The sequence below is a fragment of the Hemiscyllium ocellatum genome, chromosome 18 (assembly GCF_020745735.1).
Source record: "Hemiscyllium ocellatum isolate sHemOce1 chromosome 18, sHemOce1.pat.X.cur, whole genome shotgun sequence".
NCBI classification, from domain to species: Eukaryota; Metazoa; Chordata; class Chondrichthyes; order Orectolobiformes; family Hemiscylliidae; genus Hemiscyllium; species Hemiscyllium ocellatum.
This window is the reverse complement of record NC_083418.1, coordinates 25623267-25636889: the sequence shown is the minus strand read 5'-3', so window position 1 is coordinate 25636889 and position 13623 is coordinate 25623267. Positions and strand designations below refer to the sequence as shown.

The 13623-nt window shown below is 38.4% G+C and overlaps 1 protein-coding gene across 1 annotated transcript in view; it reads left to right on the top strand.

Annotated features, from left to right (window-relative positions):
* Window positions 1–12268, top strand: part of cracr2b (calcium release activated channel regulator 2B) — a 106763-nt gene extending 94495 nt beyond the window's left edge. Inside the window, exons 14-18 of the mRNA XM_060839172.1 lie at window positions 601–682; window positions 1956–2070; window positions 6346–6453; window positions 8130–8206; window positions 12086–12268. Coding sequence (XP_060695155.1) covers window positions 601–682; window positions 1956–2070; window positions 6346–6453; window positions 8130–8206; window positions 12086–12173 — 470 coding nt within the window. The 3' untranslated portion in view covers window positions 12174–12268. The remainder of the gene's footprint in view (window positions 1–600; window positions 683–1955; window positions 2071–6345; window positions 6454–8129; window positions 8207–12085) is intronic.
* Window positions 12269–13623: the final 1355 nt, after the last annotated feature.

Below are 13623 nucleotides of genomic sequence, written 5' to 3'. Positions count from 1 at the left end.
ATCAATACCTCCCAAAATGATTACCTTGTAATCTTTCTCATTGCTGTTTCATATCTTGGCATATGTGTAAATTGCTAAATGCAGTTGTTTTTAAAGTGATTCCGTGAATGGCAATACTTTGGGGGAGTGGAGCAATGGGAAAGGTGCTGTACATATGCACACTTCTTACTTGGTGTCCCATTTTAATAAATAGTTCCAGAAAGTTAACAAATACATTTGGCATGGATGCTTTAATCAGTGAACTAAGAAAAACACTACAGAGTTTTGACTCCATTGTTGTGTAACATTCATCACTTTCTGTCTGGCTGAGGAATAAAATTTAGATGGGTTAAAATAACTAGACAACATCATTTTTCTCTAACCAATGGTGCCAGAAACTGATTTTTTTTGTGCCATTGTTTTCAATGTTATATTTTCCATATTCTCGAGTCCATTCTTCAAGCTAACACTAACTTTGCTTTCAATTTCTTCTCATGAAGGATAAAATGTTGTTCCCCCACAGGTTTAGTATTCTTGTAATTCTATCCAGATGGAAAACTTCAACAGGATGTCTCTCTTTTTGGTGATGTTTATGAGTGTTTATTTTCTTTCCGTTGTCAGGCATTGATTTTCAAGTGAAGAGCTTGGTTGTAGACAAAATCCGTGTGGCATTACAGTTGTGGGACACTGCAGGGCAAGAAAGGTAACTGGCCTGTGCTGCTTTTCCTCTGGATAGCATATCATTTATAGGGGAAATTTAGGGGAAACACGTACATATACCTTTCAGAATGAACCTGGCTGACTTAAAAGCAACATAGTTTTATATCCATGCTATGTTGCATCAGAGAGCAAAAGCTCTTTCTTTCAATCTGTGACCAAGACCATTTTAACACATGAATTGCTATGGTTTGCAATTTGACTGCAATCTTGGTCATTGTTGTGAATAGTTGGCCATGATTTGGAGGTGCCGGTGTTGGACTGGGGTGTATAAAGTTTAAAAATCACACAACACTGGGTTATAGTCCAACAGGTTTATTTGGAAGCACTAGCTTTCAGAGCAATGCTCCTTCATCAGGTGGTTGTGACCATTATGTAGTCTTCTGAGCTTTTCTAAAATAAGGTTGTATATCTTAAATTGAAAGCTGATGTGTTAAAGTATTTGATTGAAAAACTTGCAAGTACAAGTCTTAGTTTATCTTATGTATACACATTTACCTTACCATCTTCTGCTATATTGGTTGATCAGTGGTTTAATGTCATACTGATAATCTCATCAGGAGTTCTCTTTTAAATGTATTTGATCTACAGTATTCTCACAATAAGAAATGTAGGGTGCTGTTAGAGAAATTAGTTACAGTTGATTAACAAGCAACTTCTGTTTAGTTTTTGTCCAGTTAATGCTATTCAGGTGACAAGGGAGGTGGTATCTTCGCTACCTTTTTATGGAGAAGTACAAAGTAAATTCTGGTTCAGTTATAGAGTCATATAGTGCAGAAAGAGACCCTTCAGTCCAACTCGTCCATACCGACCAGATATCCCAACCTAATCTAGATTAGATTAGATTACTTACAGTGTGGAAACAGGCTCTTTGGCCCAACAAGTCCACATCGACCCGCTGAAGCGCAACCCACCCAGACCCCTACATATACGCCTTACCTAACACTACGGGCAATTTAGCATGGCCAATTCACCTGACCCGCACATCTTTGGACTGTGGGAGGAAACCGGAGCACCCGGAGGAAACCCACGCAGACACGGGGAGAATGTGCAAACTCCACACAGTCAGTCGCCTGAGGCGGGAATTGAACCTGGGTCTCTGGCGCTGTGAGGCAGTAGTGCTAACCACTGTGCCACCGTGCCGCCCACTTAGTCCTGTTTGCCAGCACTTGGCCCATATCTCTCTAAATCCTTCCTATTCATATACCCTTTTAAATGTTGTAATTAAATGTTGTTACATTGTGATGTCTTCTTTCAAGGTTTCGCAGCATAACCAAGCAGTATTTCCGCAAAGCTGATGGTGTTCTGGTGGTGTATGATGTCACATCCGAGACTTCATTCACTGCTGTCAGGAACTGGATGATCAGTGTTCAGGTAGGAGAATAGAGAATGTGCTGTTATTGCTCTTCTAACACCAAAAACCCTTATTGAAGATTTGATAGATTTTACGCTTACTTTTGGCAGGAGGTGGTGGAAGAAAAAGGGGTCATTTGCTTTCCCTCTGAACGGTTTTATATTTGGAGGCAGTCTGGCACAGAATTGTTAGTGTGGCATTGTGTTCTGAGACAAAATGGTAGAAATTGGCTGACACCTATAGTTATCCACTTAGTGAGTTTTGAATCTGAGAAGTAAATTAAGAAAACAATAATCAGAGGCTAAAGATCCTCGGTCTTTATCATTTGCAAAATAATTAAATTAGTGGCTAAAAGCCTTGAACCATTGCCATCACTTGCATCATCTCATACAATGGTTTTAACGATAGAATGTTTTGAAGTGCTTTGCAAAAATGCGATTGTTTTTTTCAAAAGGGTGACAACCCAAAGAGGAGGCCATCAGAGTGGTGCAAAAGGTTAGATTGGTTTTAATGATAGATTTAATGATGATGTAGCTGGAGACAGGGAAGGATTTAAGGAGGGAATTGTAAATCATAGAATCCCTACACTATGGAAGCAGGCCATTGAGTCCACACCAACCCGCCAAAAAGCATCCCACCCAGGCTCTTCCCGCTACCCCATCCCTGTAACCCTGCATTTCCCTAGGCTAGCCAAAACATCCCTGAACACTATGGGCAATTTAGCATGGCCAATCTGCATAACATGCATGTCTTTAGACAGTGGGAGGAAACCCATGCAAACATGGGGAGAATGTACAAACTCCACACAGATGCTCGTCTGAGGCTAGAATTGATCCCAAATTCTGGGCGCTGTGAGGTAGCAGTGCTAACCACTGAGCCATTGTGCCGCCCCCAATGGTGAACCATACTGGTAGAAGGTACAGTTGCTGACAGGGGTGAAAGAAGGGGCGAATGCAAAAGACAGAAACCAAATGGAAAGTTTTTTTTTTAGAAATGCCTATACACCTGAAGAGGATTGAGAGAGAAGGAAGATATTTAAATCAAGAATTTGAATTTGAAGAGTTGGAAAACCAGAACCTTTCGTAGATTTGCAGAGGGAGCAAGGGGGAGATTGTGCTGCTTTAATTATATTTTGAATACATTGATGTTTACTGTTTCAATGTCACTTCCTGTTCTTATCTAGAACTTGAAACCTTAAGAACTTTGCTTTCAATTTCTACCCCTGTTCAGAAGACCATCTCTGACTTGTCCCTTCCTTAAGTTTTTTTTTTGTTTCCATTCTGAGGACAGATTATCAACAAATAAGTCACTGTAAGCCCATTGACTCCCACAGTTAACTTGAATGTTCTTCCATATTATTTGCTTCCTGCAAGGACTCTATTCCATATTCCATGCTCCAGGTTTATCTGTATTTGTTACAACATTGTAAACATTTAATAAACTAACGTCCTTAGTAGTTTATCTAGTCATTTAAGTTATTCTTAGAAGTTATGTTTGAACAAAATGTTAAAAATTTCTGACGATGTAAGTTTTGTCTACTAAATTTTCTAAAATGGGCAGTGTGGTGGCTCAGTGGTTAGTACTGCTGCGTCACAGAGCCAGGGACCCCAGTTTGATTTCTGCCTCTGGCAACTATTTGTGTGGAGTTTGCACATTCTTTCCATGTGTGCGTGGATTTCCTCTGGGTGTTCTGGTTTCATTCCACAGTCCAAAGATATGCAGGTTAGGTGAACTGGCCATTGAAAATTGCTCGTAGTGTTCAGGGATGTGGAGGCTGGGTGCATTAATCAGGGGAAATATAGGGGTAGGGGGATCGGTCTGGGTAGGATACTTTTCGGAGGGTCAGTGTGGACTTGTTGGGCCAAATGGCCTGTTTCTACATGTAGGACTTCTATAAAATAGTTGAATACTCTTTCCAGCTCTGAAAACCTGGACTGAGAACAAAATAAATTGCCCTTCTGCTGATATAAAACTTCTTCTTAATGGAAACCTGTTTGTCACCTCTAATCTGTCACAATCTCTGAATGTCATAAAAGGTCAACGCTGTAAACATTTAATCAATTAACACCCAGGTAGTTTATCTAGTCATTTAGCTTACGTCATATATTTTCTTATGTTTAAACTCAAGGTTCAAAACTTCTGACCTCTTTTAAAAAAAACTTCTCATTGAACTAAAGCTTAAAAACCCACTTAGGGCAAACTTAAAATTCATATTCAAAATGATACAATAACATAAAATATTATCACAAGAAAGCACAGCTTCACACAAGGAGCCATGGGTGGTGAGTAAAGGGACATTGTTTGGCATGGAGGATATGAAAGGTCATGCAGGTTGATTGTGGGTATATATTAGTGATGAGGTGATCAGGGACCATGACTTTTGGGGTGGGATTGGTAGGTGGGAGCTGTTGCTTGGCATGGTTTGGGGGTTGCATGGGGGGTCATGGACATTAGGTCAGGGTTGCATTGCTTGGTGGGTGACATAATTTGGCATGGACTTCATGAAGGGCCTAGATGGAGCTTAACATAGTTTGGCATAGGAATCATGACCTTTTGACCTTACCTTTTCAAAATGTTCCCTCAGCCACATGATGGTTCTTGACATGGTGAGGCATTACAAATCACAAGTCCTTTAAAGCTTCATGAAAGTTGCTAGGAACTAAGAGTTATCTCTTCTCACAAAGAAGCAGACCACGTTGGGAATGCAGGCTTGCGACACTAATCTGCCTGCATCTTTACTCTGCACGAGTGAAAATCAGGAACAGGGTCATAACTGGATCCTAGTTGCTCATGACTCCTTGAATATTCAACCCAAAAACTGTTTCCATCTCCATAGAACTGCCAGACCTACTGAGTATCTCTGCCATTTTCTGTCCTTATATCATGTTTGCAGAATTCACTGTGTATTTTACTTTGTCAAAGTATATTTGGTTTTAAACTACATCAGAGTTGAGAGGAGAGGATGCTAGTCCCATTTACTAACCAGCCTCTTGAGATTGGAGGGCAGGAGGAAAGATTTGCTGAGGACTGAGGAGGATAAATTGCTTAACTCAACAAGTTGTTCTTGCTTGGAACTCTTTCCTAGAAAGTTGAAAATGCTCCATCATTGACCATATATAAAACTGGGATATGCAGACTTCTGGTCTTTCTCAGTGAATTAAAGGATATGGGGGAAGTGGGGAGGGATAGGTGGTAGGCAGTCAAGCAGGAAAGTTCAATGTTATTTTTGTTCATTGTTGGGATGTGGCTTGGCTGGCTGGGCCAACATTTATATAGTCCACCTCTAGTTGTCCTTGGGAAAGTGGTGGTGAGTTGAAGCCCTCTGTAATGTTGAATGGTGGAGTTTGCTGGACGAATCATGTTGTCTACACCTGCTCATATGTCTTATGTTCAAACTCCCTTTGCTCCCATCTGATGTGGAGATCCTCTGGGCGTAGATTTGATTGATGGGAAATTATATCACACCAGCTAATTATGCTACTGTGAGACTTCATTCAGCATTTGTGACTCATTTTATACTGACCTGTCTGCTTTATCCAATTATTGGATTATAGAGACGTAGATTTATATTATGCAGAAAAGGCCCTTCAGCCCATCGAATCTGAACCAACACAACTATCACTAAAGATGCAGTAATCCCAATTTCTTGCACATATCCATATCCCTGAATGTTATGATACTTGAAGTGCTCATCCAAATTTTTCGTGAAGATTGTAAGGATTTTGACCTTCCCAGGCAGTGCATTACAGGTTCCCATCACACAGTGGAAAAGGATTTTCCCACATCTTTGAATCTCCTACCCCTTACTCTAAAACAATGCCCTCTTGTGACTTTTCCATCAACCAAGGTGACCAGCTCTCTCTTCACCCTGTCCATATACCTCACTATCTTATACACCTCAGTCATGTCTTTCCTCAGTCTTCTCTGCTCCAAAAGAAAACAATCCATGCCTCTTCTTTACAGTTCAATTTCTCCATTCCAAGCAACATCTCTTGTGAACCTTCTCTGTACCCTATTTGGTGCTAACACATCCTTCCTGTAGTGACGTGACCAGAACTGCACACAATATTCCAGCTGTGGCTTGACTAACGCTGTGTACAAACTGCAACATTTCCTCTTTGGTCTTATACTCTCTGCCACCACTGATGAAAGCAAGCATCCCAAATGCCGCCTTAACAATCCTATTCATATGCTCTGCCTAGATAATCTAGGTTTTGGAAGTGGAAATTAAAATAATATAATTTATTTCCTTCCCAAATAAAGGGAGTTTCTTATTACTGTTCTGATTTAAACAGGAAGGAATGGATGAGAGGGCAGCTATTTGTCTACTTGGCAACAAGGTAGATGCTGTAGACCGTGAACCACGACAGGTGTCCAAAACAGAAGGTGAAAGGTTAGCAGAGGTATGTAGAACTTGAACTTCAAGCCTGTGACCACACTTTGGACTATCTACTCTGCATCCAATGTAAAGAGCACTAAAACCTGTGGCACTATCATTGAAACCTGTGCCAAGATTGGTGTAACAGTGGGATTAATATTAGTTCACCTTAATCCATTTTTTGTGTGTTACTTATTTTGATTATTTTCAGATTGTAAATTGACATCTAGCTTTTGGACGTTTTCAACCTCCTCCGGTTTTGTAAAAGCGCCAACTGCCTGAGATTCATACAATTTATGGAACCGCAAACATAATTATTTGATCTACTCCCAGTTTGGGTTCATGTAAGCTCAGGACCTATTTCTCAGCAGCTGTTCAACCATATTCCTTATTACACTGTACACAATGGTCAGGCTAAGGAGCAACATACTCTGTGCTCACAGGTTTCAAGCCCATAGTAGTACACTGGCATGTGACTACTGAAATAAAACAAAGGGCTGTAGATGCTGAAGATCTGGAGTAAATAAAATTGCTGGAGAAACTCAGCAGATCTGGCAGCATCTGCAGAGAGAAAGTAAATGTTTTGAGTCCAGTGACCGACTCTTCATTTCTGAAGAAAGGTCACTGGGTTTGAAACATTAAATCTGTTTCTTTCTCACCACAGATGCTATCAGACCTGCTGAGTTTCTCCAGTAAATTCTGTCTTTGATACTGATATGTAATCACTGAGGTCATAGTGGCATCACACCTTACCACATAGGTATATTCATTAAACCATGTCTTAACAATAATGAGCATAGAATAACGATTTTCTCTGTTGTTTATACCATCTTAAAAAAAATCAACAGCGGTGAACGAAATACAAAATTCTGATCACCTTACTGAGAGAAAAAATATTGTGCAGTTGATATAGTTCAATCTTTGTACAAGCTGCCTTTATGACTATTTTCATTTTTAAAAAAAATTAAGTCAGTACCTAGAAAATTACTGATGAATTTCATTATGAAGTCAGGAGAAACATCTTTGCAGAGAGATTGGTTAGAATGTGAATTTTGGGTAGTTACATGTAATGGTTGAGGTGAATAGCATTAATGCCTTTGAGAGGAAGCTAGAGAAGTAGATCAGGGAGAAGGGGGCAGATTATGTTAATAGGGATTAATGAAGTAAGTAGAATGGGAGAGGTCTCATATGAAGTAAAATTACTAGCATAGATTAGATAAACCATTCTATAAAATCTTTTTGAAGTCTCAATGACGAATACTGATCCAGTGAAGAGAGCTATGAGGATTCGATATTTGAAGTTGACAAGATGTACTCTTAGTTTGTATTGATTAGTGCTGACTTTGTTCTCTGTTATGGGGATATTAATAACGCCATGTTTATTATTCTTCCCAATTTGCCTGTGGATGTGGTGCTGTGTTGTAATGAAATGTGAATTGGTGAAAATACAGTATAACTAAATCTCACTTTGGAAGTTACTGACTTTAAAATATATCCCGGGGACCACTTAAAAACATCAATTGTTTAATAGTCAATTGTAACCAAGTATACCCTGATATATCCAATCTCATGTTAATTACTGAGGATGTTTAGCACAAAAACAGCTATTTGGAAATATTAATGTATTTGTAAGGAGACATTTGTTCTGTCAATTTTATATCTCACATGAAAAAATGAATAATACATTTTTTTTCAAATTAGGAGTATAATGCAGTATTCTACGAATGCAGTGCCAAATCAGGGTACAATGTAATGGAACCACTGATGCATGTGGCAAGGTAAATTATCATTATTTCCTTAACATTATTTATTTAAAATATGCTTGCTTGAATGAATAAAACAGTCAAAAATCTATCTGTGCTTCCACTATGAATATCAGCTTTACCATTGGTAAAGAAATGAAAGAATGAATAAATATTATCCAGCATTTCCTAGTCTATATATATTAAACTCTTCAACCATTTAAGTGTACCATGGCCTCCTCTGGCATCCATATGAGAAAGCAGGCATGGCCTTAGTTTAATGTCTGATTAGAAAGATTGTACTTTTAAAAGTGCCATTTTCTGTCAGTACTTCACTGGAGTATCAGCTGGTTTTTGTGTTCAGGTCTCTGGAAAGGGATTTGATCCCAAGCCTTCTGACTTTGGTGGTCACCAGTGCTGACATTTCAAAGTTGTTTAGCCTTCACGTCAGTCAATAGCCAAATGGACATTATATGCTGCTTATGAAAAGAAAGTTTGAGAATTCGGATTCTTGTAGCTAATGAAAATGATGCTTTAGCAGCTCTATCTTTCCAGATAAATGTAATATTTTGCCAATGTGTGCAGGACATGGGTGCAAAATTACTGAGTGTTCTTTTTAATAATAAGTAGGCTTTAATCAATTTATTTTAATAAATTTTAATACTACATTCCGTTTCCGACAATGTATTTTTATTTAGGGTTTGGGATCGAATTTGTCCTGAGTTTAATATTTTCCAGCTACAGGCTTTGTATATTCAGAAATAAAGATGATTTATTTTCAGGTGCATGCCACAGGAGTGGTAACACAATGTCTCACACATCATTACGTACAGATGAAGCATAGTGGAAAGGTTCAATGGCTGAATGACCAACCTTTCTCTAATTTCTTATGCTCACAATATAATAGGTTCATAGAGTCATAGAGGTGTAAAGCACAGAAACACACCCTTCGATCCAACTTGTCCAAGTCCACGAGATATCCCAATTTAATCTAATTGCTCTTGCCAGCACCTGGCCTATATCCCTCCAAACCCTTCCTATTCATATACTCATCCAGATGGCTTTTAAATGTTGTAATTGTACCAGCCTCCACCATTCCCTCTGGCAGCCCGTTCCATACATGTACCGCTTTCTGCATGAAAATGTTGCCCCTGAGGTCTCTTTTATATCTTTCCCCTCTCACTCTAAACCTATGCCCTATGCACTCCCCCACCCCAGGGAAAAGACTTTGTCTATTTATCCTATCCATGCTTCTCATGACTTTATAAGCCTCCAGAAGGTCACCCCCTCAGCCTCCGACGCTCCAGGGAAAACAGCTCCAGTCTATTCAATCTCTCCCTATAGCTTAAATCTTCCAACCCTGGCAACATTCTTGAAAATATTTTTTGAACTTTTTCAAATTTTACAACATCTTTCAAATAGGATAGAGACCAGAACTGCACACAATATTCCAAAAATAACCTAACCAATGTCCTGTACAGCACACCATGACCTCCCAACTCCTGCACTCAATACTCTGACCAATAAAGAAAAGCATACCAAACACCGCCTTCACTATCCTATCTACCTGTGACTCCACTTTCAAGAAGCTATGAACCTGCATCCAAGGTCTCTTTGTTCAGCAACACTCCCTAGGACCTTTCCATTAAGTGCATAAGTCCTGGTAAGATTTGCTGTCCCAAAATGCAGCACCTCACATTTATCTAAATTAAACTCCAGCTGCCACTCCTCAGCCCATAGGATCTTGATCAGATGGGCCAGTTGTAATCTGAAGTAACCTTCTTCGCTGTCCACGACATCTCCAATTTTGGTCTCATCTGCAAACTTACTAATACCTCTTCTGCTCACATCCAAATCATTTATATAAATGACGAAAAGTAGTGGACTAGATGCAGTCTTAGTGGATCTTAATTGAGTTGATGCTTTGGCTGGAGTGTAGGTCTTGCAAAGGATAGGTTTCTCATTTAAGCTGACTGACTTGCCATGAGATTGAGATCTTAAATCTGGAAAAAGTTGGAAAAGGGTTCTTCCACATCCAAGGTATTGCTGTTTTATTACCTTGTTTGCTTGGTTAACTCTATCTCGTCCAATAGCATCTGATGGCCATGTGTGGACTGTGATGGAATTCCTTCAGTAAATTTTCTGTAGTTTCTTTTTAAAGCCGTGGACTAAATGGCTGCCTAACCCAATTGATCTTGCAGTGAGCACTGAATTTTTTTTTTCCCAAACAAGATAATGGGTTAAGTCAGTAGGCATCCTGTGGTTTTACATTTTCACATCTAAATAGCTTGAGACAGTGTTTGTGCTTGAAGATATTTCGATGTAGCTTTTGTGTCCGAATGACTCATTTGAGTTAGTTCCTGAAGATTCATGAGTATGCATCAGGTCAGTATGTATACTTTTGTTTCCTCATGATAAGTCAGATGATTCTCATCTGGCATCCTGTTGCTGTCTTTTTATAGATTTAAAAGTTTCTAATATGTTCATGCCTGTACTGGACATAAAAACATTGACATATATTTGATGAAGTCTCTGTACACTCTGAACAGTGACTCAGGGAAATTCGTTGCTCAATCTGCATATTAAGCGTGATATTAGCAAAGTGTTGATTAATCAGGTTGAAATGCTGAGGCCACCTACTCATTCTTGGTGTTTGGGCAAGTTCTCAGGGATCAGATCAGAAGTAGGGAAGAAAGAACTCCACATGAGATGTAAGGAAGATGGAAGAAGGTTCTGATGAGTAGATTCAAAGCATTATCAGTTTTCTGATATTTCTCCAGTCCCATGTGGAGGATGAATATTTAATTCATTGACATAATTTATTTTCCAAAGTCTAGATGAGCAAATTGAGCAATAAGTGACTTGATATGAAAGAAGTAAATGAAACTACTTGAAAGTGCATTGTGTATTTCAAACAACTTGTACTTAAATAGCACCTTCAAAACAGCAAACAAGTTAAAGGCACTTCGCTGGAGTAAAATTAGAAGGAAAAGTTTTAGATTGTGGAGATATTGAAGCAATGTGACCTAGACTGCAGTGATAATGGACCATGTGATCCAGACTGCAGTGATATTGAATTATGTGATCAAGTTGCAGTCAATTGATCTGTTAATTAATCATCCAGTGAACAACATGGCAACTATTTAAGGATTGTTTTCCAATTTGAAAGCAGTTTGTATGTAATATGAAAAAAGTGTCCTGAAACAAAAGCACAGGTACTTGTAATTTGAATGATTTAGACACACACACACACATGCACACATGCACACACACTCTCAACCCCCACCCCAGACAGACAAAGACCCACATACACACGTATATTTTGTGTGGTGAATTTGTATTGCAGAGTTACATTGCACTCTGCTCAAAAACTGCAAACATTCATTTAGAACTCTGAGCTCAAAAACTGCAGGAATTTATGTAAAACACTGTTATCTCACTTATTAGATTAGAATCAATCTAAACATCAGGTCATAGACAGAGAACACAGGGGGCTAACAGCTTCAACATATTGTCTAGCTATCCCCATTGTTAGCAGCTAACCCGAGAATGTAACTTTAAAAAGAAGGGTTTTGTGATTTACACATGAAAGAAATGAAACTATCACTGTATTCTAACAGATGAAAGACTTAACAATCAATTTTTCAATGTATAATTTCAGTTACATCACACTGCAAATTTTTGCTATAAATTCTGTTATGATCGAGCCCTCCACAATCACCTGATGAAGGAGCGTCGCTCCGAAAGCTAGTGTGCTTCCAATTAAACCTGTTGGACTATAACCTGGTGTTGTGTGATTTTTAATGTTGTAATTTGAAAGCTGTTTTAAAAATCCAATTTGATTCAAACATTGAAAAATGCAGGGAATGGTGATTGAGTACCGTATTTTTACTTTAAAACAAACATTATTTACAGATTGTTGAGTGAACAGGAAGACAAACAGAGAGAGGATGCTTTGCACTTAGATGATGACTGCAGCAAGAAAAAAGGTTGCTGCAAATGAAAATGAACAAAGGTCCATTCGCCACTGTCACGAGAGCCGAGAGAAAATGGGTAACTTGAATAAACTGATGGCTTCACTAGACATTCCTGAGCTATAGGAACGTGCCCTTAGTGTTTTACCATGTTTGCCTTTAGAACCATTTTTGCCTTTGAACATAGATGTATTCTTGTCATTACTATGTGTTGTGCTGCTGTGTCCCATTGTTACACCAATTTCTACTTTGTGCAGCACACTGGCAAAAAAACCGATAACAGATTTCATATGGCATTCCTTTAGAATCAACTTGGATGTATATTGCAATGAGATAATAGAATTGATAATATATTCCTGTGCTTGATATTTCAAGTAGCATTTAGCAATGAATGAACCAGTTTCTGTTGTATATGGCAGACATATTTTCAATGTTCAAATTATTTGATGGTGCCTAGCATTCCTGTGGCAAGAGATGAGTTTACAAAAACATTAACCTACTCCATAAATGGTAGTCTTGACTTGTACATCATTCATTGATTTTTTTTTAACAGTATAATAGTATACAAGCAGCATCCATTAATGATGCCTATAGTATATCAATAGGATCAAGTATGCAGCCAAGTAGAATATACCTTTTAAAAGAGACAATATTTCTAGTGACTGAAACTACATAGAATTAACAATGTGAAATATTTATTAACCTCACTTGAAGTCTTTGGAGACTCCTGAACACTGCCATATGAGCTCCCACCAACATTAATTGTCAATTACCTTGTCCATTTAATGGCCATTCTGTTCAAACTTTTTGAAATTGTATTTATAGGCAAAGTTAGTGTTCCATCCCATGTAACTCTAAGAAACCTGGACCTTTTTAAAATTACTTATTAAAAATGCTGTACCAAAGACAATTTAAATAGGGATAAAAATCAACCTGAACAGTTCCAGCAGCAGGTCAATATCCTTTATTTAAAAAAACTTACACTTTCCTGAAGGTGTCTCACAATATCAGTATTGAATATTCAATTATCCTCATGAACAAGTGCCATTTCAGAATGAAAGTAACCCAGGTTTGACAGTGGTTGTAATTTAAAGACAACAGAGTGAATATTAAATATTGTTAAGAGAAACAGAATGTCGATGCTTTTCACCTTGCATTTGTCAAAACCAATTCCAACAATGTCAAATTTCAAATGATCAGGACAATCTATCCCCTCAGAGTAATTACTATGAAAGGCAAAATGGTCATTGCATATGGACAGAATTGGTAATGCCACGTTACCACAACCACCTTCTTTGCCAAAATGTGTTTGCTCAAGTATGTACCATGGAGTCTTTTAAATTATGTTTGCCGTGATGACTTTTCCCTTCAATTAAAAATATGGTTTCCCACTCTGTGACGAGGACACCCATTACATTGCCAGAGCATCTTCAGAAATTTTACAATGATTTCCAAGCCTTTCGGGGTTTTCCTCCTTTG